At 36.7% G+C, this 26427-nt stretch overlaps 1 protein-coding gene across 3 annotated transcripts in view; it reads left to right on the top strand.

The window, feature by feature from the left end:
• ZBTB41 (zinc finger and BTB domain containing 41) overlaps positions 1-25300 on the top strand; it is a 34822-nt gene extending 9522 nt beyond the window's left edge. For all 3 annotated transcript variants that reach the window (XM_019750935.2, XM_074317072.1, XM_019750934.2), the window contains exons 3-11: positions 2217-2424; positions 3146-3215; positions 4565-4712; positions 9092-9221; positions 12460-12555; positions 14087-14193; positions 15612-15717; positions 17750-17838; positions 19075-25300. In XM_019750935.2, coding sequence (XP_019606494.2) covers positions 2217-2424; positions 3146-3215; positions 4565-4712; positions 9092-9221; positions 12460-12555; positions 14087-14193; positions 15612-15717; positions 17750-17838; positions 19075-19730 — 1610 coding nt within the window. In that variant the 3' untranslated portion in view covers positions 19731-25300. The remainder of the gene's footprint in view (positions 1-2216; positions 2425-3145; positions 3216-4564; positions 4713-9091; positions 9222-12459; positions 12556-14086; positions 14194-15611; positions 15718-17749; positions 17839-19074) is intronic.
• Positions 25301-26427: the final 1127 nt, after the last annotated feature.

Here is a 26427-nt window from a genome sequence, read left to right as displayed (position 1 = left end):
CAGCTGCCCTCCGTGCAGCCTGTTCTCATGCAAATAAGAGTCCTTTGACCTTCTCCCCCTTGTACCAACAACCTAGAGGGTGGGAGGCGAAAATAGGGAGAAGATGACAGATGGGATGAGAGAGAAAATTTGGATAATTTATTTTTGTATTGTTCCTACTGGGAACTAAATATTTCCTTAGATTAAATGTACAAGTCTTCCAAGAGGTAGAAAGTGTTTTATTGCTTTGTAAAAAAAATGGGACTCACTAGACCATCCTGACAGAGATTCCATTTGGTTCTCAGGGGAGGAGAGTTGTAGCAGTGGCACAGTTCTCTACTTGCAGGTTACATGTTTTAGTTAAGTACACTTTAGGGATTGCCGCGTGAAGAAATTCAAGGTATGATTGAAGATTTAGCAATACCAGGTATACCGTGAGCTAATTAGGTGATGTTTCTCTTTATGAAAACTGTATACAAAATCTGATGATGATCATTTTGCACGACCGATATGGGGGAATAATAAATTCTGAAGCACAAGGTCAAGTTTTTCACATGAAAATATCTTTAATTTGTGTCTCCTGATCTGGGGCACAATTCATAATGGGATTCAGTTCAGAAAAATGCTGTGGATGTCCTTGCTGACCATTATTTGTTTTCTGTTGGTGAGTAGGACTGTTTGGGCCTAGTAGTCTGTGAAGGAATACTGTTTTTTTTGCTTGAAACTTTGACAAGTTCGTAGTGAATATTTTGATTTATGCATTTTTATAGAATTGCTCCCACCCAGTAAAAAAAGGAAAAACAGATGTAGATGTTGACCGTTCTGCTGAGGGGTACCCCCGGCCCCCTCCACACACAGACCTACCAATTGATTAAAAGATAGGAGTTCTTTGGAGATTAAAATTTTTTTCCCACTAGCCCCCCGAGATTTATCTCATCCTTTTAGGTCCAGCATTTCCTCAGAAGCTGTGTGTCTTCTGTTGAGAAATTCAAATCCATGGAGATACCAGGCCCTACTATGCCTTTGTATGTAAAATTTGAATTAATAACCTAACAAAAACATTTTTCTCTTTTAGAGATTCTTAATGTGATAACAAATTATTCAAATTTATGTATTTTAATTGGACTCTGCGGATTTTTTTTTTTAATTTTGGTTATTTCGATTTAAATTTCCAAACTTTCTATTTAATTTTTCTTGGTTAAATCTTGTGAAGTCTACTGGTCTGTGGGAAAATGGGAGTTTAATAGTCAAAAGTGGTTTTGATCTTTAATGAAATTGCCACATTGATGGTTTTTAATATTCCATTACATGTAACAACATTTGTTTGCAAGCAAGAAAGAACTTTTTGAGTTTAAACAAAGGGAAAATGCTACTAATTGTTAATTTAATATCTTTCCAGCAAAGTCACTTCATAGAAAATAAAAGATTTGGTGAAAAACTTAAACTTTATAAGATTTTTATTAAGTTGCTGCTCTGTTCGCTTGGACACACAAATCAGGAGTTTATGGCACAAGGGGTTGATAAGTTAGCTTTTAGTCTTGAGAGTCTGTTAAACATGTACAGTCAATCCCCAGTTAAGAATGAGCCTGTTCCAGAAATCACTTACAAGTTAGTCATTTAACATCAGACTGTTTACTTTTGACTTGTTTACATTTTTACCACAAATTTATATTATACAATATACGTAGTTACAAATACATGCTCATACCTAAATTGAAACAACAATTGTATGAAACTAGTGTGACTGCGCTGTTGATATTTTGTATGCAATTCTATCCCCCCTACACCACCCCAATACTAGTTACAACCCAAGGAATTGATTCTGTGAGCACCAGTGACCTTTAGTTTGTAGAATACTGATTTAAACCATGATGTAACTTAACTCTTATTTTATAAAACCTACCTGTTATTTGTGATGTCTGAAAATGCATTCCGGATTTCACCTTGGGACAATCAAGGGCACTGTTCCCCCAGTAAAGTCCCAGATGAGATGTCGCCCCTTGAACACAGTTGGGGAAGTGGTGACCCACGTTTTTGAGGAAAGGTGTATTTGGAGCAGTGAACTCAAAGCAATAAGTCTTTGAGGTTTATCAAAGTTATAAATTTAGGTAAACTTTTTTCTCGGTGTGGGTGTGTATATTAAATAGGCTTAGTCATGAGATTTTATTCCACTGTCAAATTGCAGTCACTGCGTGGCAAATGTACTGAATATGATTTTAATTTCTCTCCTTTTATAGGGAAATATGAGAGCCACACACGTGTTCACACAGGTGAGAAGCCCTTTGAGTGTGATATTTGTCACCAGCGCTATTCGACAAAGTCTAACCTAACTGTTCACAGAAAGAAGCACAGTAATGAAACAGAATTTCATAAGAAGGAGCACAAGTGCCCTTATTGTAATAAACTTCATGCAAGCAAGAAGACTTTAGCCAAGCATGTAAAGAGGCAAGTATTATCTTGCTTCTGTAATGTCCTTTATTGTGCCTTCGAATTTAAATATGTAGTAAGCTGAAAACACACGTGGAGTGCTGGCCTCCAATGCTCTCACCGCCTAACATTTTGCAGACTATCAATTTATTAAGAGCAGCAAATGTTAGTTTGATCACACATTTTATTAATGCTGTTGAAGTGAAGTTTTTTGGTGTAGAAACAAGACCCATAGTCTATACTACAGAAATTTAAGATATAGCATTTGGTTAGCCTATTTTTTTTGTCTTGGGTTTTGGCAAGTATGTTTTCAAAAACTACGGTTTTAGAATACTAGGAAACGTATTCCTCATGCTGAACTTCATCTTTAGTTGATAAAATAAAAATGTTTGAGTGCAAGAAGATTCAATACAGTTTGCATATTTAACTCTTAAGATATTAAGTTTACTGAAATCTGGACTTAAAAAAAACAAACATTGAAGAGTATCTGTGAATAGCTAGGTCCATGAATGTATTCAAAACATGTTTAGACTTTTCTTTGACTATTTCTGCATAAATTTTGGCGTACACATTGATTTATTAAAATGATGTCACTATATGTGTTCTTAAAGTACTCACCTGTGTCTGTCTCTGTAAGAAAGGAATTAGTGCCTGGCTCTTGTAATCACTGTCAGCAGATTGTATGGGTTATTAACTAAAATAATAATTTCCTAATCATCTCTTTATTTTTCTTTTATAGATTTCATCCTGAAAATGCACAAGAATTTATTTCCATTAAGAAGACGAAGAGTGAAAGTTGGAAATGTGATGTAAGAGCTTTTAATTTGTAGTAGAAAACCAAACTAAATGTAATGGTACCTTTTGGGAAAGTAATTAGATTTTAAAGTAGTATAAACTTAGCTCACTTTTAGACCTTTCTTTTATACAATGATATCCTAATATTTTTGTAAATGGCTGGTATGGGTTAGTTTTTAGATGATGAGAAATAGAAATCCTCGTTTTTAATTTTATTGTAATCACTATGCCATGTATGAGGTGTGATCAAACAATACGGTGAATGTTTAAATAAACAAAAATTTATTACAGTAAAAGACACATTGCCATTAATCCCCCTCAAAATACTTCTCTCTCACTTCGAACACACTTACCTATCGTTCTGGCCACTTTCTGAAACAGTCCTAGAAGTCCTCTTTCGTGAGTGTCTTTAATTATGCTGTCGTGGCTGCCTCAATGTCCTGAATCATTTTGACTTTGGGGAAGAGGCAGAAGTCACACAGAACCCAATCCGGTGAATAAGGTGGATGAGGACACCCCATAATGTTTTTATTTGACAGAAATTGCCGTATACCAGAAGCAATGTGTGATGTGAGCATTGTCATGATGGAGGATGATGTGCAGCACACTTTAAAACACACCTTCTGTCAACTGTAGCTCACACCCAACTGACTGCACTGAAGAAGTTGAAACTTGTCACACACTGTTACTAAGATTGGACGTGCCACTTCCCATATTGAAGAGCCCTGCCTTTCCATTGGATGGCACTTGGCAGCAGCATTCACCGTATTTTTTAATCACACCTTGTAGTTGTGTATGTAAACTGTGACATTACTATTGCACAAAGTGTAAAATATTATCATTTCCCCTCCATTTCTGGTTATCTGTTGCTCCATAACAAATTACCTCAAAACTTAGAGCTTTACACATCATTTTATTGTATCTCACCACTTTATGGATGAGTAATCTGAATTTGAGGCAGGGCTTTGCTGTGTGATTCTTCTGTTTCACATGGTTTCAACTGAAATCAGTTGTTTTCAGCCGATGGATGGTCTGGTCTGGTCTGGTTTGGGGACACTTCCGAAGTGGCTTAGTCACACGACTGGTGACTTGGGGTTGGCTGACATCTGGGAGCTTAGCAAGGATGGTTGGCTGGGCCTTGAGTCTCCTCCACTGTGGTCACTTCATGCGGCTATTTGACCTTCCATGGCAGCTGGGCTCCAGGAAGCCCAGGGGAACCGTACGGGGCTCTTGAAGCCCCAGAGCAGCATGCCCTCCACATTCTTTCTGACCACTTGAATTTATGTGTTTATTTCTCAACATGAGCTTTGCATTTTAATTTTTCGTTCAGGTTCCCTTATATTTTATGTGCGTTTTCTTTTAGATTTGCAAGAAATCTTTTACTCGCAGACCGCACTTGGAGGAACATATGATTCTACATTCTCAAGATAAACCCTTTAAGTGTACCTACTGTGAGGAGCACTTCAAGTCACGGTTTGCACGGTTGAAGCATCAAGAAAAGTTCCATCTGGGTGAGCAGACGCCCTTTTCTGAAAGCGGTCGTAACAGTGGTTGATCAGCCCCATTGCGCTGTCGAAGCATTAGGAGAAGCAGGTCATGCAAACCGGGCCGAGTACCGATTTGCCGCAGGTCCTGGAGGTGATAAACACGTCTGTCTATTTACTTGTCATTTTTTAGTGGTAGACGTGTCATGGTCATAAATTGCATTTATTTACAGTTGATGGTTGGATAGGTTGGTGAGTGCTTGGGATATGGCATTTTTGTTTTGGAAAAAACTTAAGTTTTCAAGGAGTCCAATAAATCTGGTGTGTTTGGAATTCAGTATTGTATTTGATGAATTCTCTCCCTAATGTTTATGGCCCAGGTGGAGATTTGTGGTCTAGATGGTAGTGCAGTTAGGTACATTTATGACAGTTACATATAAATGTAAAAAAAAAAAAAAAAATAACACCCCCAAAACTCTGTGCTGTCCACAGGTTAAAACCAATTAACTTTAATTAAAAATAAATACAAAGTCGTAAACGTGAGGATGATCTGACTTTCAGTCACTGGGGACCTGAAAAATGGCACAAAATCCAAACTCTTCGTTTCATAGGTGGGCTCAGTAGCAGAGGCTTTTAAGCTTTTTTTAAGGCAATATCTGAACCAATAATGTCATATAACTGACAAAAACCAATGCAGTTTTGAGCTGTATTCATAAAAATGTATTGTTCAAAATTAGGAGGTAATCATCTCACTGATTTTAAGTTGATGTGGGGTATCGCATTCATTTCTGGATACCACATTCGAGGTGGATATTAACAAATATATATTCTAGAGGTCGGTAATTATAGTGACATAGGGTCTTAAAATTATTTCATGGAAAAAGCTTTTGAAGGACTGAGAAATATTTTGTGTGGGAAATAGGGAGATGTTTTGTCTGGGAAGTGACAGACTAGTTAAGTGAGACAGAACAGCTGTCTTCAAATACTTTCCAGGCTTTACTGTGTAGTAAGGAATCCTTAATCTTTGTGATTCTAGTATATAAGACTCGTGTATGCTAGAAGATTATTTTTCTTTTTTGCTTATCTATGAATTTAGTAAGTTCCATCATGGTATTTCATCTGAGCATTTCTAAGAAGCCAACATGTGGAAACAGGTTTTATAATTACTGTTATTTATATACATATTTAATATACATGATTAATATAATATTAATATAACATAATATATAATATACATATATAATATATATTCTATTGTATTAAATATATACTTATTATATGGTATTGCATATGACTAATATAAGACCTATAGTTGGAGGCTTGTGCACGATTGCATTTTGCATGTGAGGAATTTCTTTAGACAGTAGTTCCAGAAAAAACAGTTTCTATTGGGGAATTTGTGGGCTTCATCCAATTTGAAATGAAAACCATAGGTTATCTGTCCCACTTTGTAGAAACATCATAGCAAAATACAATAATTTTTATGATTAACATACTTGTTTCCACTTCCTTTTGTCTTCCTGATTTTCTTTTTCAACTGTTCTTTAATACATCATTTAATAAATAAATAGACATCTGAAGAACATTGAATGGAAATTCTAAGGTATAGGCTTAGTTTCAATTTAGAAATTTTTTTGAGTATCGGAACTTACAAAATGGAGTAACTTGTGTGGCACAATAGTTACTTTCCTGTCAATGAAAGTAGATAAGCAGATGCTGAGCCAATCAGCGATTAGAGTTGTTGAGGAGGGCATTCCTAAAAAGGTGGTTGAACTAGTTTTTTATGAAATGTTATTAAAAGATTATTTTTCTATCGTGCTCCAGGGTATCAGTAAGGGGAGGTATTCCAGAAATGCTAGGCAGGCAGGTTTAGCCAACCTGCTAACTAATGTCCTGAGGAAACTACGCTCAGCATTCCCAGTAGTAATTATTCCTTGAACAACTGGAACAACCGAAACCATATGTCCACTCTGTTAGGATCTGTACACACTGTTCCTGCCAAATTAAATTACCGTCCATGGGCAATCAGACTAGTAAAAAACCATTCCATTATAATGTTAGGCCCACACAACTATTTTATAAACGATTAGTTAATTTGTATAATATTGAATACAAGTTGACATGTACTAGAAGAAAAGTTTAACAGGTGTAGCATGATGTACAGGTAGTGGGAGTTAGGGGGCCTTCTGTCCAGGCTGGAGACTGTGAGCTGGGACAGCCTCATGGAGCTCTGGCTTCCGCGTGTGGGAAACAGTTTGATCGCAGGCTCTGCGGTGCTGTGGGGTTAAATGAAGTCACACTTCTCAAGGGCCAGATGTAGGGCCAGGCCTGGCTTGCTTTGCTTTCTCTCTCTCTGGATACGTTACATTTCTAGTGTTATAATTGTTAAGGTTCTCCAACCTCCCAGAAGTATGGTTTGTGAAATAATATAGTCGCTTTGCATTTTTGGCCATTATGAGAAAAATATACCAAGTAGAATTCTGCTTCATTTTTATATGCTTATGTATCGTGTGTGTGCATTATATATAATCATGTATGTATTCAGTTTCCTTTGTACCCATCTCTGTACATCTGGTCCCTTGAATCACCATATACTTTAGACGACTGATTAGGTCTGGGCTGGGGCCCAAGAACGTGCATTTCTCACGTTTCCCAGGAGATGCTGATGCTGCTGGTCCAGGTACCACATACATGAGAGTTACTGCTTTTGGTTATCCAACAGCACCCATATATACCACACTAGGATTATACTGAACATCTGGGAGAGATACCTAAGAAATACAACAGGAACCTGTGGGGGAGAAGAACTTTTAATGTATCTCTATTTGTAAGTGTGAAAGTTATAGTTTGGCTTTAAAAAGTCAAATCTGCTAATTCCATCCTATCTAGAGAGTGGACATGAAAATCTCCTTTAGTTTAAGTTCCCAGCGTAGCTTCATAAATAAAAGTTCAAAGAGGTTTAGCTGCAAAACTGGGTGTCCGTCATAGAAGAAAAACATAGGTGGTATTTTCTTTGAAGAGCCCTGATAGGTAACTGGCCACCCACGTCTCGGAGAGAGGCCTCCTTTCTCCTTCAGTGGGTGAGACCTTCATGGGTATGTATAGTTAGTCTCACTGACTCAGAGTTTTACGGTACACATTACACTCTTCGCCCGACGCACACTTCCATAACCTGCTCGCCTTGGACCTATCTTTGCCTCATCTAGTCATTTTCAACTATGTGAAATGCTGACTCCCTTTCTCAACTTTTTTTGGGGGGCAGGGAGTGGAAGAGGGATTTTTCATAGTACTTTCTTTAACACTGCTAGAAACGAGTTAAGAATCAACGAATACTTGTTGAATGAGTTCAGGAATAAATAAAAGACTCAGATCGCATGGAAGATGAAATATTAGAGACTGTAAATGAGAATATGTTAAAGATACTTGATACAATGTACATTTTGAGGTCATCTCTCATTTCTAGTGTGCAGAAACGTGCTGAAGCCTCATCCAGAACGAATGGTCGCCTCAGATATGTGTCTGAATTCCAGATGTGTCTATATGCCATTTTCTTTGCTCCATTGTGCTATTATAATCAATTCTTCATTAAGAATTCCTTTTTTGGTTTATTTTTCCAAGTTCTGAGACATCTTTTTTCCAAATACACAGCTTCCTTGAATAATATATTTCCAAACCATGAACTCTCTTAAGTCCTCTGTTTATTCTTCCCAAGTTTTTCGTTATTTCCTTGTCCCAAAAATCCAGCATGTAACATTTTTTACTTTGTTCCAGTCTTATTTCAAACTGGGAATTGACCATTTCAGTTTATTTACTCAATTGTTTATCAGCATTTATTACATTAGATGTCAGGCCCTATATCAGCACTAGGGCTATAGAAATGATTGTAAATCTGCCTTCTAGGAAGAAACGATCTAGAAGGGAAGAGGAAACGTAAATAAATAATTGCATTGTGTTATTATATGTGCACTAAGAAAAGTAGGCATAAATGTATAATGTACTGTAAAGGAAAAAAGCCAGTTCAGTCTCCTTCTGTGTAGGGAAAAATCAGTTCTTTCTACTATGTCTTTCTTCCCTGGGAATCTCCTTTCTACTCACACAAAACACTTCCCTTCTGACACTTCTGTCACCAGATGTGTGTGTGTTTCCCTCAACAATGAGCAGGTCTCTGACACCGGTTGGGTGGCCTACAATTTAACTCAGTTCTAATGCTCTCTGCCTGGGAACAGTGTCAGATCCCACAGATTCAGGGCTCCATCCCACAGGACTGCCCCCCAAACCTCAGATGTCAGGCTCAAGTAGTTGGTCCCCAGGCCACCCACCACTTTGTTACCTCTCACATACATGTTAAGTGTAACTTAGTATGTACTCCTTAAACTTCACGCGCACCCTGTTCTTTTCCTTTTTAGGTCCTTTTCCATGTGACATTTGTGGTCGCCAGTTTAACGACACCGGGAATTTGAAACGCCATATAGAATGTACCCATGGTGGAAAGAGAAAATGGACTTGCTTTATCTGTGGAAAATCAGTACGAGAGAGGTGAGGAATTATCCACACACCCAGGAAAATCCTGCTGTTGTTGTGTAGGAATAATTAATGAATGTAGTTTATAAGGATTAGAGCAACACAAGATACAAGATACTTGAGTTATGCTTTAATTTGAAATTTAAGGGTAGAAGAAATGATATAATAAAATCTTATGGAAGGTGGAGTCAGGATTTGCACCTGTAGGTGGTGAATGTAACGTAGATACCATTTTGTCTCTTTCTGAAACCCCACTAGAAATCCAGGAAAGGTTATGCATCTATGTATTTATTTCCAAGATAGTAAGTTACAAAGACAGGGAAAATAGAAAAGTGACAAGAGCCACACAGGTTTGGCAGATCGGCAGCTGATAGATCAGTGATAACTGACTGACTTAGCAGATCTGAGAAAGACAAACCCTGCTGTGCCAATGGAGAAATCCAGAACCCAGCGCACATCACAGAATCCACAGACAGTGCAGGAGCTGGCAGCACTGGAACCTCTGGAAGCAGGTGAAGGAGATGGAACAAGGGCTCTAGAGTAAAAGCATCTTGAGAAGTTCGTCACTGGATTCTCTTCCACCCGCACAGGCCGTGACTGCTGGGTACCTCCCCTCTCCCATCTCGGCAGAATCTGAGCAGGAGTGAGCCTTGTTGTTGCAGGACTGGATGCATTCTGAGTGCTGAAAGCAGTGAGCCCTTGTCCCTGCTGACACCTTGGCTTTTAGATTTTATCCTCTAGGTAGCAGTTTAGATATCAGTTGTGGAAAATCTGAGCAACCCCAGGGCAGATAGGCCCGCAGATCACCTACAGTGACTCACAGTCATCGGAGCCCACCCGTGCTATTGATCTTCCCGTCCAGTCTTTTGTCTATCACAGATAATCGTGAGCAGATAAAGACACAGAAGGAAATCCTTTAACATGGAAGACAGATTTCAACACAAACAGAAAAAACAAGCAAAACTGGAAGGGAACAGATTATGCAAGAAAAATTGAATTTGCCAAAAAGAAGGAGTAAACAGTTATTAATATCCCCAGTTAAAGATCTAGAATCCATTAAACAAGAACAGGATGTTATAGTATGAAAGAGTCACTGACATAATAAATCAGACACCAGAAATTCAAGGCATGAAAGACAAAGGAAAAGCCTCAAAGAAGGACTGAAGGACAAAGTTGAGGGACTCTCCCAAAAAGTAGACCGAAAAGATGCAGAAATATAAAATAAAGATTAGAACATTAGAGGACCTGGTAAGAAGTTGAGAAAAAAGAACAGAGAAAATGGGGAAAAATCACTGAAATAACTCAAAAGATGATTTCCCAGACTGGAAGGACGTGAGCTGATGAGCTGCCAGACAACCGTGATCCATCACGTGGTTAGGACCTCACGAGAAAATAAACCTACTCCAAGGTGCACCAGTGTGGTAATTCAGAACATTGGGGGGCAAATGAGGCTTCCGTATGCTTCTGTTTTTTCTGGGGAAAAAGCCACATACACTGAATCAAGAATTAGAATTACTGAGATCTCTCCAAACAGCAGCACCAGAAGTAAGATGATGCAGTTGGACATTCAAAATTCTGCAAGAAAATGATTTCTAATGTAGAGTTCTGTTCCTAATCAAACTGACAGTGAAGGCCAAGGATGATAAAGACATTTTTCCTGATGTCCGAAAATGAGCCTTTAAGGTTCTTCTCCTGAAGCAACTAAAGGGCATGCTTCACCAGAATGAGAAGCGAAACTGTTCCAGAGGAAGACAGAGGCTGCGGGAAATAGGAATTCTGACATGGGAAGGGGCCAAGGGGGTTCACGGCAGGACGGGCACCCCAAGGTGTCAGGAGTGCTGGGTGTCAGCCCACAGCAGCGGTGGTAGTGAGTGTGACACGTCAAGACTTGTGTTGTTAGGGTTGTTGTGCTTCCTGCTCAGCTTTTCAGAAACATGCGCTGTATTGTTTCGTGACATACACAACACAGGTCGCAGAACAACAAAGAGGGAATGCATGACATAGGTGGTTATTTCTGAGAGAGGGGGATTGGGAGGGTGAGATCGGGGGAGCCTGCGGAGGCCGGTTTGGTGGAGGGAGTTCCGTATCTTGCCCTGCGTGTGTTTAATGCTATTCTGTGAACAGTATGCGTAGATTTTATACTCTTCACTGTATTCAAATTTCCTAATTAAAGAAAATTAGAAATGCCACTTTCTACCAGGTGGATATGGTGGCAGAATAGGAAAATCAGTGCATTATATTCATCTGAAAATTTGTATTTACAGATTGATAAAATATAAAGGTTATCTTATGCATCATAAACTCTTTTTTCCCCTTAAAGGTCTTTCAGTAAAAACAAAAAGCAAACAAACCAAAACCATAACAACCTTTCCATCTTTTAACTTTTAATTACGTACTAGGTTGGGGTCTAGGAATAGTTTTCCGGCTGTTTTCCACAAAGCTGGGTGTACCTGCAGACTCCCCGTGACGCGCTGGGGGCCTTGTAGAAGAGCGCCACCTACTGGCAGAGAACTACCTTTACTTCAGAATCAGCCTTTATGCTCGCTAGATAATGGGACTGAAGTAACTGCCGAGTGGGACTGACGGTCAGAAGCCCGCCAACATCAGACACATGCCTTTTCCTTTCTTTCCCCCAAATAACTTTGTCAGCCCTTTGAAACCCTCTGAATGGTAGAACTACTGCCCATGCTCGTGATGTATTTGGACCAGCAGTGGTTAGTTACATCCAGGGAGGGTCACAGGGCTGGAGGGGCAGTGACCATATCCTTGATATGGTTTCCCTTTTCCACATTGGCATCTGGAAGTTCCAGCTACCTGTAGTTCTCTTTGCCTTGAAACATTCTTGTTAACAAGTATTGAGCACATGTTTGAAAAGATTAGTACTGATCACCTGGATTCCCTATTTAGTATTGTGCTCTCGCCATCAAAATTTGCATCCGTTTTACCTAATTCAGTAGTGACAATTGAGTATTTTTATTTGTGTTTCTTGAAAGTTTGCTTCAGCTAGATAGTTAAATCTTTGAGCAAACCAATGGCAAAGGAGGCCAAAGTTAAATTTTTTTGTTTTAAAGGGGAGACAAAACAAGCATGTTTGTGTGCAGGCGAGACTGATCCTAGGAGAATTGCCACAGGGTGTGTTAGCTTGAATATCTTTAGGGTGGGCATTTGGGACATCTGTGTTTAAGGTATTCATTGGCATTAAAAAAATCTTTAGTTTAAATATTTTTTTGTTTGTTTTGTTTTTTAAACACAGAACTACTTTGAAAGAGCATTTGAGAATCCACAGTGGAGAAAAGCCACATCTCTGTAGTATTTGTGGGCAGAGTTTCCGTCATGGGAGCTCATACAGGTGAGTCAAGCCGTGTTTTCCTTACATTCAGATAAAATTCCGTCTCCATTTTAATTCTGCCTTATCAGTGCTCTAGTTTGTTGAATTAAAACATTACTTAGCACTTATGACCGGCAAAGTTGTGCAAACATTTATAGATTCCCCTCTACATTACAACTTTTCATATTTTAGCCTTCATTCTGTGGCTATTTTGTGAAATGTTTTTAAACATTTCCTCAGCACCAAGTTTGAATTCTGACTCTCTAAATTGTAATCCTTTAAAGATCTATTTCATTACTTCTCTTTGAATCAAAATTCATTACAAGTCAGGGGTTCTAAACTTAGTGTGTTTCTTAACTCTTGATGATCGAAGAATACTATGCTATAAAAATACGGCAAAATTGAAAACTCCGGGATCCCCAGTTTTAGAAAGTCTTCTATTCACTATTTGAAACTTACGTAATTAGTTTATAACTGAATCCCTGACCACATTGGCAGCTTCTGAAACGTTATTGTTTTCTGAATGAGTAGAAGGAGACTACCTACTGTGACATTTGTGTATAATTTTACTTTTTATTAGTGCTCTTAAGAATTTTAATCTTAAGGCCTTCCTGTTTACCTTTCCATTTATTATTTCCTTTTTTTTTTAAGTTTAAAGAGAATGTTTCCCCTTTACATGTCCATTCAGTTTCTGGTTTTAGTTATGGTAGAATCAATACCTATTTGGGCAACTTGAATGGGAAAACTAGTCATTTCCCTAGGATAGATAGATAGATAGATAGATAGGTATACGTCTCTCTCTCTCTCTCTCTGTATATATATATATATGTATATGTGTGTGTATATATATATATATATACACTTATATATATATACACATACATATACACACACACAGACACACACACACACACACACACAGATGAAGGGTTGTGGGATAATAATTCAAGTGAGATTAGTTTTAATAATTTAAACCTTGTATAATCCGTCCTCGGGTAGCTATAAAATGAGCCATATTTTGTTTGGTTAGTGTGAGGACAAGTAGTAAAATGTAATTGTCAGGAAGTTGACTGCTTACAAATGTACTAAATGCTAATAAACTATCAGTCTGTAAGTAGTATCAGTTATCCAGAGGGATTAATTCAGTGGCTGAATCAGTTACCATCCTTGTATGATTGTCACTGTGCACTTACCCCATTTGTCTGATTCTCACTCTTTCCGGATTCACTCCTACCTTCGCTGACTCTGAGGCTTGAGTGGTCGGATAGGACTCGAGACACTTGGCAGGTTCACTGAAGTGGGCTTAAGATCTGAGAAGTCAGGAAGGAGTTTGATTCAGAGGCGGTGAGCCTGCACAGACACTGGCGTGCTCTTTTGATAGGAACCGTGGAGTCAGGCAGTGAGCGTGGGAAGGACTCGGAAAGCCATAGAAACGGCTCCCGTAATGTATGAGGCTGGTTGAGTAGCCAGCCGTTTTCATCGTTTAGACTTAACCAGGACTTTTCCTTCTGTCTCACCATGTTCAGTGACCTTCAGTTGTTTTTCTTTATAGACTTCACCTACGAGTACATCATGATGACAAAAGATACGAATGTGATGAATGTGGGAAGACCTTTATTCGTCATGACCACCTCACAAAGCACAAAAAAATACATTCAGGTAGGGTGGATTTTGTAGGGATGTTTCCAAAATCCTCTAAAAAAGCACCTGAAAAGGTGCTACATCATGTTTATGTCGGCTGTAATTTTAACAATTTGGTGTATGTTGCTCACCCCTCTATAATACTGGTTCTAAAAATGTTTTTTAAAAAGCTGTCTGAAAGGCACATAATTTTATGACATTTTTTTTGTTCACTGTAATTTTAATCATTTGGTTGCTCTTTATGACTACAAAGTATATTTTAAAATTGTTTTAACAAATTTTCAAATTTTGCGTTTTGCATATTATTGCAGATAGGTGCAATAATTTTTGTTGACACCTCCCTAAAGGGAGAAGCCAAGATAATATCGTTTTGATTGGATTTGAGAGAAGTTAGAAAACCTTTGGTGTTGGAAGAAAACTGATCGTAATTGGGTGTTAAGGTTTATGTAATAGTGAAGTTTTGAAACCCTGTCTTTGGAAAAGAGTGCCTTAGTAATCCTGATCAATTTCAGATCTTTATAATTTTCATATTCTGGGGATTTCTTTCATATTTTCCTCTCAGATTGATGTTCAGGAAGTGCTAAGAGAGCCAGCTATGTGAGCACAATAATGGGAAAGCACCATCTCTGAGCCCAGTAGAACAGGTGATTATTATTATTCCTCTCAACATAATTTAAGTATAAAGTATGTAACAGGTAGTGATGATTTCCTTAAATGACCCCAATGGCAGCTTGAGTTTCTGTTACCATTTTTAAGAGATGTTAAAGGTCTTATGACTTTTTCACTGGAACTTACACATTTTCATTTTTAGGTGGAGAATTCTAAATTCCTAATTCTAGAGGCTGCATGGTTTAACTGCACCCTGGTATTATGTCAAAAAAATGATTTTTAGAGACTAAACCTTTGTAATTGGATATAAGAATAGAGATGAGAAAGTGGACTCATCTGAAATTTTCCTTTATATTTGTATTTTGGCTCATTACAAAAGTAAGAAATCTCCACAGATGAAAAATCTTTTAAAAGTAAAGTACAAAGATCTGAAAGTGTTCGGGTCCTTCTTATAATCAGTACAACAGCCTCCTGCTGATTCAGTGTATGTTCATTTGAAGTGTTTGCTATCCAGACTCATATGTCCCAAAACAGTCTTGAGTTTCAAAGTGGTTTCACTTATCTTGCTCTCTTAGTTGAAAGGTAAGATCTGGAGTCTACAGCAAAAGTCTCCTGAGATGGGGAAGAGAATTCCCCATCTATGAAAATAAGCATAGATTGACTGAAGAAAGATATTTGAGTAAGGGATATAAAGCAAATAGCCCAGAATAAAGGGTGGCTTTACTTTCCTGGTATATTTCTCACCATGTTATCTTCCTGTTTGATAATTTTTTCTGGGGGGAAAAGACTGAAATGCATATTATAATCAAAATGTTTGGGTCTTTAAGGTGAGAAGGCTCATCAGTGTGAAGAATGTGGAAAATGTTTTGGTCGTAGGGACCATCTCACTGTCCATTACAAAAGTGTGCACCTTGGAGAGAAAGTGTGGCAAAAGTAAGTGAAAGAGCCAAGCTCCTCCTTGTTCCTGCTCAGGATAAGCCTCCGTTGGAGGAAAGTTCCAGCGTGCCTCATACCTTGTTTCCGTTAGTTGGGGTAGGTTAGTCAGCTCTCTTTCTCCAGCTTCTCTGCAGACCTGAAGGAATTGAGCAAAGCGTATTATTGTCCTTGTTTTCAATTGCTTCAAAGGCAAGGAGGTTGTAGATCTTGAAGTTCATGGCTAATATAAAAATCTTGGCATTCTTTGGTGAATTCATTTATGTTTGGTCGCTGTGGCTTTTTGAGTATATAAATATACTGCCTAGGTATTACATTTAATAAGACAGCAGTTATTGGAAAATGTTTGTAGTCTGAGTTTAAATCTCTTTCTACCACACTGAGCATTTAAAATGGTATTTTACTTGAAGGAGGCATGCATTGTGCTGAACATCAACTTTGTAATACACTTTAGATATCCAAGTTCAACTGAGGTTAGTTGTTGAGTGTAAAATATTCCAAGAAGTCCTGCTCTGGGACTAGGTATTGGGAGTAAGTGCTAAATAATAGATATGGTCTGAGGTGCCAAGAAAGCAAGTTTAATAGCACCGAGCATGATCAACAAAATACACAGTGTATGTAAGTCCAGGAACTGGCAGACTGATTTGAAGACCAGTAGGAAGTGTTGATTCGTAGTTTACATTTCCATGTATTGGTTTAGTGCTTCCTCCATTGATTTTGTTCAGTGACGTGCTCATTGAATCAGGGTCTTCATTGTAGTCACTAAACTCGTGTGTTCATTAGATACTAGGGACGCTGCTAAGTGCTGGGTTGTAGAAATACATACACAGGATGCTGTCCAGGAGAGGAAGTAGGACCGCACTGTGCCGTAGGAATGGGTGGAAAACGGAATTGCACACTCCCTTGCTCCGGAGACTAGAACATTTTTTTTCTCAACCCCTTTATACCATTAAAAATTATTCAGTACCTCAGGAGCTTTTGTTTATATCAATTATAATATAATATAAAAAGTATATTATTGTTTAAATAAATTATATAAATCATTAGAAATTGAAATGAGAAAAAAATGTGAGTACAGTTCATTAAAAATAATAATATACCCATCACATTCTAACATGAATAGCCATTTTGTAAAAAATACCTAGTTTACAAAACAAAAAAAACTATTGAAAGAGTGTTTTACCATTTTGTAAATCTCTTTAATGGTTTAATAGCTGGATTGTCATATCTGCTGTCATGTGTTATTTTGGTTGCAGTAAATGAAGAAAACGTGGCCTCACTCAGATACATAGTTGGTAAAAGAAGTAGTATTACAGTAGCCTTCTTAGATAACTGTGGATGTTATCCTTTGCTACTACATTAAAACCAAACAAGTGGTAGTTCCTTAAGTATGGCTCAAGGTGGAATCTGAAACAAGGTTAATGAAGCTCTCCTCCTCTCACATTCAGTATCTTTGTCTGGTCCTTTGAATGGGTGTTCTACCTACATATGCATAACACTGAAACATCATGCATTTGTCATTTGGAAAATAAGCGTTCACTGAGTTATGCAGATTTTCCAAATGGTAGCATATTTCACAGGACATGGTCAGCAAATCACATTTGCTAACACAGCCTCCAGTCTCAGAAAGGAGTACTGTGAGGCTGTCAAGATCGCAAGTTTTCCAAAATTCTTATATTAGCTTGAAAGCTCAAATTTTATCATTCATAATAAATTTTTATTGTCAATTTTTATTGTTGAAAATTATTTTATTGTCAATTATTGTCAAAAATATTTGTCAATTTTTCCCTTAAAGTGACAGGTCACTTCATTTAATTTCTGAGAAAATATCTGTCAAATACTCAAGTCTGTACCGATAGTTTGTCTTTTGTTCTTTCCAGTAAAATGGTATTATATTCCATGAAGAAAGTGGCTACTTCAGCTCATAGCTCAGTCTCACAGGTGCTTTTCTCTGAAATGTCATCGGACTTTTATTTGTGGTATGCTGTTTATTAAAACTGCATTGAAAAACTCTAACCTTTTATTTTTTTAGATATAAAGCAACCTTTCATCAATGTGATGTTTGTAAGAAAATTTTTAAAGGCAAATCAAGTCTCGAAATGCATTTTCGCACGCATTCAGGTAAAACTTAATGGGTACTTTCTGAATATTTTTGTGCAATTATTCAGGAGTAAAATATGGACATTTAAACTTTGTAGTTCTTGGTTAAATTGCTTTGTTTTTTTCCTCCATTACGATTTTTACTCATTATATTAAAGTTGATGTTGAGAATGAGCAATAGTCTGGTCTTCTATTATATACACTTCAATACTTTTGACTGTCATTTTGTACAGTTTGGGAAAAATTTTTTCCATAGGGAATTGACTCAACTTTTAGCTCTCACTTTCCTCTTTCTGTGCTTCCTCTAAATCTGTGTAACTCTGAAGACATTTACTTTTTTTGAAAAGAGTAATTCAAATATGACCTCATTGTCTTGCTTACCAAGTTAACCACTTACAGTTTTCCTTTATACAGTCAGTCGTCATATATAGGTAGTTATAGAATGGTTTGCTTCAGCTGCTTTCTGGAAGTTGTCATTTTCTAAATCGATTATCCCCCCTTGGTGCTACTGTCATGTTTTGCAATACAGACTATGTTGGAATCTTTCTTACATGTTGTCATAGCCCTTGTTTGACATCTCATATAAAGTAACAATTTTTAAAGCCTTAACTCATTTATGCATTTATGGCTGCTTTGTTTTTTATTTAGTTTGGATTTTTGTCAAGCTGCTTTTCTGGAACAGAAAAATAATTGGTTTCATAAATATTAGAATGAGAAATAACTGGATTTGGGCAATTTCAGTAGCAAATAATTGCAGTAAAGAGTTTGCCACTGATACAGTGTTCCTGTTAAAAACAAAAATACACCTCCCTCCAAATGAACACCTCCTAATTTATGGGGTACACAAATAGAGGCTATAGTGGGAGGAAAAGCAAGCAATAATACTAGTAGCTTAGGTTTATTAGACACTTATGCTCTGCCAGGTACAGTAGGCAGTATTACTTCGTTTTCTCATTAATCCATTCACCAACTCTGTGAGGTAGGTACTATTACTATTCCATATTACAGATGAGGAAACTGTGTAGAGAAGTTGGTACCTTGCTCACTTTTGGCCAGTAAGTGGTATAGCCAGAATTCAAACATAGATCTGTCTTAAATGTTTGAGGCCATTTTCTTTACTGTTTTATGATAACATATAAGAGTATTACTGCTCTTACTAAGTTTTTGTAAATATTCCCATGGAGAATATGCTACTTAAAATCTTTGTCTTGCCAAGCGAGCGCATTCATACTCAATTTCGTTTTTTTACTCATACAGGTGAAAAACCATACAAGTGTCAAATTTGCAATCAGTCTTTTAGAATTAAGAAAACCTTAACAAAACACCTGGTTATTCATTCCGATGCCCGACCTTTCAACTGTCAGCACTGTAATGCAACGTTTAAGCGGAAAGACAAGCTCAAGTACCACACTGACCACGTGCACGGCATAAAGTCTCCCGATGACCCTCTGGGTCCTTCCGAGGAGAAACTCGTGTCCTTGCCAGTAGAGTACTCATCTGATGATAAAATCTTTCAGGCAGAAACAAAACAATACATGGACCAGCCCAAAGTGTATCCGTCGGAAGCCAAGACGATGTTACAGAACGTGTCGGCCGAAGTGTGTGTGCCGGTGACACTGGTTCCTGTTCAGATGCCCGACACTCCGAGCGATCTGGTGCGTCACACGACCACCCTTCCACCCTCTTCTCACGAGATCTTGTCGCCACAGCCCCCGGCCACTGATTACCCGCGAGCAGCCGATTTAGCTTTTCTGGAAAAGTACACTCTGACTCCTCAGCCTGCAAATATAGTTCATCCAGTCCGACCTGAGCACATGCTCGATCCTAGAGAACAGTCGTACCTGGGAACCCTGCTGGGCCTGGACAATGCTACTGCTGTACAGACAATTCCTAGTAATGAGCATCATTCGTGAGGAAGTGGACCCATTCCACAGACATTCCAGTTTTGGATGGTTATGTGCTAATGGTGGTCCAGCGCTGGGGGCCTTTCAATTAGGAGGGCTGCTGTTTTCTTCATTTTCTCTAGTTTCTAGATTCTTCCGAACCGTCTCAAATCAAGAAAAGTATGTATCTCTGTTTACAGAACATAAGAATATTTGGACACATTTTGAGGTATAATATTTGAAGTGAACATTTTTGTGATTTTAAAAGATTATTTAGTGCTAATTTTTAATTATATCTCCAGCTTTTCAAAATTATTAGCTGCTGACATTATGAGTTTTTATTTTTTTAATCATCAGTGGAAATTTGATTCTTTAGTCTCATTCCTCTTTTCTCCCTTCCCCATCTTCCAAGTTCAAGGACCATGCAGCCTTTAAGAAAGAATTTATGAGACGATACTGATGATTTGGAACTCTTCCTTATCCTAACATAAGATTCATTGTTATTTCTTCCAGATTTTTAAAAACTGAAATTAGGAATTTGATTTTATAAGACAGTTTTGGATACTTCTGTGTTGTTTTTCATCTAGCCGTAATTTCAGGTTATCATTATGTGGTCTTTTTGACAAACTCAAAGCCAGAAAGCTAATGTATGATTAGCTTGTTCAATGAAATGTAGAACTGAAATAATCACCCAAATGATTGGTTTTTGCCTATGCTTCAATTATTATAAATAAGAAATGCAAATCTAGGTCTATGCATTAAATTATACTCGTTGAAAATGTGTTAAAAGCAGGATATGACAGTTTTAACTAGGCATGTTTCAAGGTTAACTTCACCTTCTGTGTTCTGCCCTTTAGTTCAGAAACATTAACACTATACAGCATATAGCTTCATCTCACCAAGGGAGGGGCAGTGATAGCTAATTCATGACATTTCATTCACAAGCTACTTTTGGTCTCATTGATCTTGGCTAACTGAAACTCAAGGAAACAGATATTGCATACATAAATGTTAGAAAAGATGCCAAACAAATTACAAAATTCGTGTCGAACTAAACTCAGTGTTGTTTACTTTCATTAAAGGGAACCACTACTTGTATGCAGATTTCCATGTAATCCAGATCTTTATTTTTGCTTTTCACATAAGACTAGTGTTATCCTTGATTTTTATTTTGGTATGAGAGAAAAGTTGAGCACTTGGTGAAAGGAAATAGCAGTTACAGCAAAACCTCACTGATTAAAACTAATTGAGGAAAAAGTCAGTCAGATGATAGGTAATTATAAAATACCTTTAAAGATGTGCACTTTCCATATCTTCAAGTCAATTTAAACTTAAACTAGGATAATGTTTCCTAGTGGAGCTGCTTGAAGGATTAGACTAGGCAGGGTTGATTTTTTTTATTAGCATGTCATATTTATGTAAACTACTGGAAAATAGCAATTTTAAGAGTTTTCTATTTCCGTTTTGTTTACACTCCTAATTGCTTTAAGCACTTTTTTTGTGTAAACTGTAAAGTCTGGCCCAGCCCTTGTGAAAAAAGTCACAAATAAAATAATGAAGTTTTAATGAATAAAACTTAACCACTTAATAATGGAGAAACATGTTTGCTGAAGCACTTAAGAAATGAAGGTACTTTACAGGAATGTTCACCATACTAGTGAACATAAAACAAAAGAAAACGGTGTTGAGAATTGAGGCATTTAACCAAAGTAGCTCTTATAAATAATAAAACCAACTTGACTTTTGCCTCATTTATTAAGATTTTGTTATAATTATCCTAGGACCAGTAGATCTAATTGTATATTATTTCTTCTTTTTAAGGCACTCTTTTCTGTGGAAATGTTATATCTGGGGTACTTAACATGATTGAACTTGACTCTATGAGGTACTGTTAGTCTGCTGGTCTTTCAAATTGACTTTTAAAAATACGTATCTTTATGATTTTTATCATAAAGAACAAGACTTTTAACTAAAAATCATGCTATTACGAGAAGAAATCATGCCTAAAAATGAACCCTGCCTAAGCCAATGTAGAAAAGTTTGGACTTATAAAAAGGCAGATGGTACATACATGTATGTGTATGGTGTATTATATGGTAGCAGAAAACGAGGGTGTTGCATTTTCACATTGAAAAGAATACATTGTTTTTTGAAGGTAGTTACTTTAGGGTTCTTTTAATAATAATCTAATGCTTTAAATACATGATTTGATTGTAGGAATTGGTTTACAGTGTAGAACTTTTCTGGAATACATCTCTTCTATAAAGTGAAATTTAAATATATTTAGTTATTGTAAATAATTTAAACTCATAGTGGCTTACTGTTTTAGAAAATGCATTCACAGCTATCTCATTTAAACCTCATACCCAGCTCTGACATAGAAAGGACAGGCTGTATTCCCATTTTAGAGATAATGAATCTGAGGTTAATTAAGGTGAAGGACCCAGTTAAGCTCGCATCATTTGTAAGTGGCCAAGCTGCTATAATAACCAGGGAGAGAAATGTAGCGTACTAATGAATGCTTACCATGTACCGGGCACTACATTTTCTCATGTAATCTTAAATAGTCTGGGAGGTAGAGAGTGTAATTCTTATGAAGAAATAGTCTCAATGGATGAACAAACAAACAAACAAAAAATCTGCCTCTAATTTCAAATTAGAATATAAGAAATTTTAAAATTGTGAAAACCTCATGGATTTGGGTAAACTGAATGTATAAGTTTTTGAAGTTGGCACAAAAAAATATGAAATGAGGCCTACTCTTTTCAGTTAACCTTTTGTAATATTTGCTTTGAAGTATTTGGGACAAAAGTTCCATTAACTCTAAAACTCATTAATTCTGTATCTGTACTTAAATTTTGCATCTTGCAACTAAGTTTAGCCTCATTCAGAACTTATTATTTTATGAGCATAATTTATTGTTTTAAATTTATTTTTAGCTGATAGCAGTTAGCACTTAAATATGTAAATTGAATAATTTATTAAGTATAGAAATTTGTTAACCTAATCAGTTTTTACTTAAATGCACCAAAGATTTTTAGTAGGTATTAAAATAGTTTAAAAGAATTTAAATTCTTTGTTGTTTGAATAAATATTTGTCCAAAGAAGCACAGTTGAAGTCCTACAATTATGGATTTAAAAGAAAAAAAATCATTAGTGTGAATACTAAGATTGTTTGTGTTTATATGTATAAAAATAAGAACAGGAGAAAATACTCTGGGAATAGTCATACTGACAAATTAATTACAAGTAAGAATACTCATTTTTTCTCAGTTTAATTGAATGTTATCTTTTAAGTGGACACTATTAAATGCAAAATAATAAGCTTATTTTTTACACTACACTATTAAAATCAGTTTGCCTTAGAATTTTTTTTAAGACAAGGTGAAGTTATTTTTGTAAGAAACCCCACCTATTTTTTGCGGCCTAAAGTACCATTTATGGTTAGGGTTTGTTCTTCTTGCCAGCACGATTTAACGAACTCTGAAGGTATTAAGCTTAGCATACTTTTAAGTAATTTAGTCATTTATAGCTGGGAGAAGAGGAGTTGCAAAACTAGGGTTTTAAACTGGTGCTTTATTAAATGACTTTTAAAAGTGATGGTAGGTCATGAAAAAGGAGGTACACTAATAATTTTCTGTCAGCCTTTGAAGTGTCAAAGGCTAATAAGTAAATATCATTCATTGCTTTTCATTCTATAATTGCAAACAAAATAAAAACACAGTTAAACTGGTATGTTTATAAGTTTGAGTTTTCTTCCTTCCAGATCATTCTACGGTTTCATTGATGAAAAGTCAGATTTGGAACATTAGCTCTTTGTCGTGTCCTTCATACCCAGTCTTTTCTGGATTGAATCTTTGTGCCTTTTCAATGAGTTGTAGATGCTTAGAGTTGATTCTGCTGGCTAGATCGTACTGGTTAATAAGTGGTTTTGATTTTGTTGTTGTTATGGCTCTTATGTTTGTGTTGCCTGCTGGTCAGGCAACACTTATTTTTTTAGGTTGCTTTACGTTTATGTAGGGAAATTGGCACTAAGTACTAGTGTGAATATTTGTTTTTTTGTTTTTTAATCTCTGCTAGGCCTTTATAGTCACTGTAAAGCCACTCTGGGCCTGTCTGTACGTGCTTATTAGAGGAATCTGACAAGTCAAATAAAATGAGTAGTGTGTCTGCCTCTCCGTCTCCTCCTCCCCCTCCTACCTTTTTTTTTGAATAATCAGTTACCATAACCACACAGTTCTACACTGAATGGCTTCTTATTTCAGTTTGCCTAAAACTGAACCAAGAGGTGATGGTTGGAGATGAGTTTCCTTTTAGGAGCAGGATCCCAGTCAACATACAGAACTTGAGTTGATGAACTCAGGAAAAGTTAGGACTTGTGAAGTTGTGTTTGGATCACTCTAAGAGTCAGTGCCAAATTTAAAATGACTGAAAATGTATTCTTTCATAAGGAACAGGTAACATTTCTAAAACTTTAGTATTATAGTAAATGTTACTTGCTGTTAGGGTGAATAATGGATAACGAAAATAATTTTTTTAAACAAGTTTTAGGAACTACAGACAATTTTTCTTTAGATCCTCCCTTTTTCTTTTGCACATTCCTCTCTCGGTAAAGTCTATAGTGGTTTTTTTGGGGGGCATCACCCTCTTTATTTCCTCCAAAATTATTTCTACTTAAAGATACTTTTATCCTGGCATATTAGCATGCTTTCTGCACTTCTTTGGGAGCATTAATAAGATAGGTGTAATAGAATTAGGTAGTGTGGAAGATGAGAGAAAGAGCTTTCGTAGAGTGCCTATGATTTGTTTACTCTTCATGTTTCAACTTGCTGTGTATTGATCTTAAATCTATGACTATTGAAGAATCCCCAAAGAATTTAAATTTAGCCTTTGCAGCCATTATATAGAGAAATTAAGAATTATATTCAAAGAATAGAGGTTATACAAAAATGGACATACCTTTTCTTTTTTTTCAAATTCTTTGGTAAAGAAGTAATTTCAGTGCTTGCATTCCTGTTGGAAATTCTAAAACCTTTCTTGAATGAAAAGCATGTACACTTAGGGTTACTCCGCCTCTTTGCTTGGTTTCCTGCTTGCATTAAAGTTGGACAGTGTACAGTGGTGTAATTACAAAACTTGTTCCTTCCAACAATCGACTTTTCTTATCCCTATAGATAAAACTGTTACAAATGTTGAGTGTGGCTGCCAAAAAACGAGTACAGAGGTGGGCACTGAGCTGCTCCAGGGTGTGTAATAAATGTTCTCATTTAGGGGATTTATGCTGTACATTAAAGTGGAAACGGTTTTGAACTTAGTTTTCAGTCTCAAATCATAAATTTTGCTTTGAATCATTGAGGACATGTTTAAAAGCAGTTACAAAAATATCTGAAATATCAGAATTCGTTATTTTGTCAACTGTATGTAAAGTATCTTGTCAGTTTTATAGATATTTTGGCTGTCTCTTGTGTTTCTTAAGTACAAATGTCTTTATAGAAAAATTCAGTTCTCTGTGAAGACTAGAAAATGTATTGTATATTGAACTAGTTCTTTGTGTTATTTTGATATTTAAAATAAATACAAAGTTCTTTGGTCCTCATAAAGCATATCAAGGTTTTATTGAACACATTTCACAGCATGGGGATGTGGTGCCACCTTAATAACCGAGTGCAAAGACCATGAACAAATGGAAAACCAAGGATTCTGGGGCACATTTACTTACATTTTATTTATTTCTCGTAATCTAGATATTATTTTGAAACATTTCACATGTTAAATATAGAAACCATTAAACTATTTAATGGTTTTAAGTGGCTAATTAATATAGATTCAAATACTAACAGTGACTGCTATACCGTGTTGCGTTGAAACAAACGTTTCCGTGACTTATACTTGCAATGTTAATTTGATGAACAATATTCACAGTATGAAATAATGAATATAAATTAAGTGTCTTTGAAAATTATTGTAATTCATACTAACAGTTTTGTTTAAGAAAAATTGTGGTAGTGTTCTTATCAATCCTAAAGGATTCAAGAAACCTCTATAACAATTTTATTTAAAAATTAAGGAAACGGTTCAACTTCAGGCCAAATTGGGTGTTAGTGAATATAATTTCATCTCTCACCCTCCTCATTTTGTTTATCCACCCAGGGACTTCTTTCTACATATTCTGTTACCCGTACCCATATCCATGCATTATTTTTGAAGTTTCCTGCAGCCTTTAGAGACAGTATGAGATAGTGTGTGAGAACAAGATTAGAGCCAAACTCCCTGGTGTGGCACTTCCCAGCTGGCTCTGTGCTCTGTATTGCTCACCTGTAAAATACAGGTAGGTGACGGTACTTACCTTACAGGGTTGAGATAAGTATGTAACGGGCTTAAAACAACCGCTGGCATATATTAATAGTAATAGTAATATACAAGCTGTAATCATTATTACTACCTGCCTACAGCGAAAATGTATTTGTCAAGGGGTTGCCTGTCAGAACCATCACGTGTGAATTATCGGGAATCTCAGCTTTCATCTGTTCATCTAGTTTTGCTATCAGTATCCCGAAACTTACCGAGCCCCTAACTGCGGTCCGTCACTGAAATAAGCACTTTCACACAAACTATAAATTTAACTGTCTTCATTTTCTTCCATTCAGCCCAGGAAACCCCGAAAGAAAAGCTACTGTAATATAATTCTGGGCGGGGTATATTGAATAAGAGGATTGCTTACGCCAAT

The sequence above is a fragment of the Rhinolophus sinicus genome, linkage group LG12 (assembly GCF_036562045.2).
Source record: "Rhinolophus sinicus isolate RSC01 linkage group LG12, ASM3656204v1, whole genome shotgun sequence".
In the NCBI taxonomy this organism is placed as follows: domain Eukaryota; kingdom Metazoa; phylum Chordata; class Mammalia; order Chiroptera; family Rhinolophidae; genus Rhinolophus; species Rhinolophus sinicus.
Note: the sequence above shows the minus strand (reverse complement) of the source record. Positions and strands in the feature narration are given on the sequence as shown.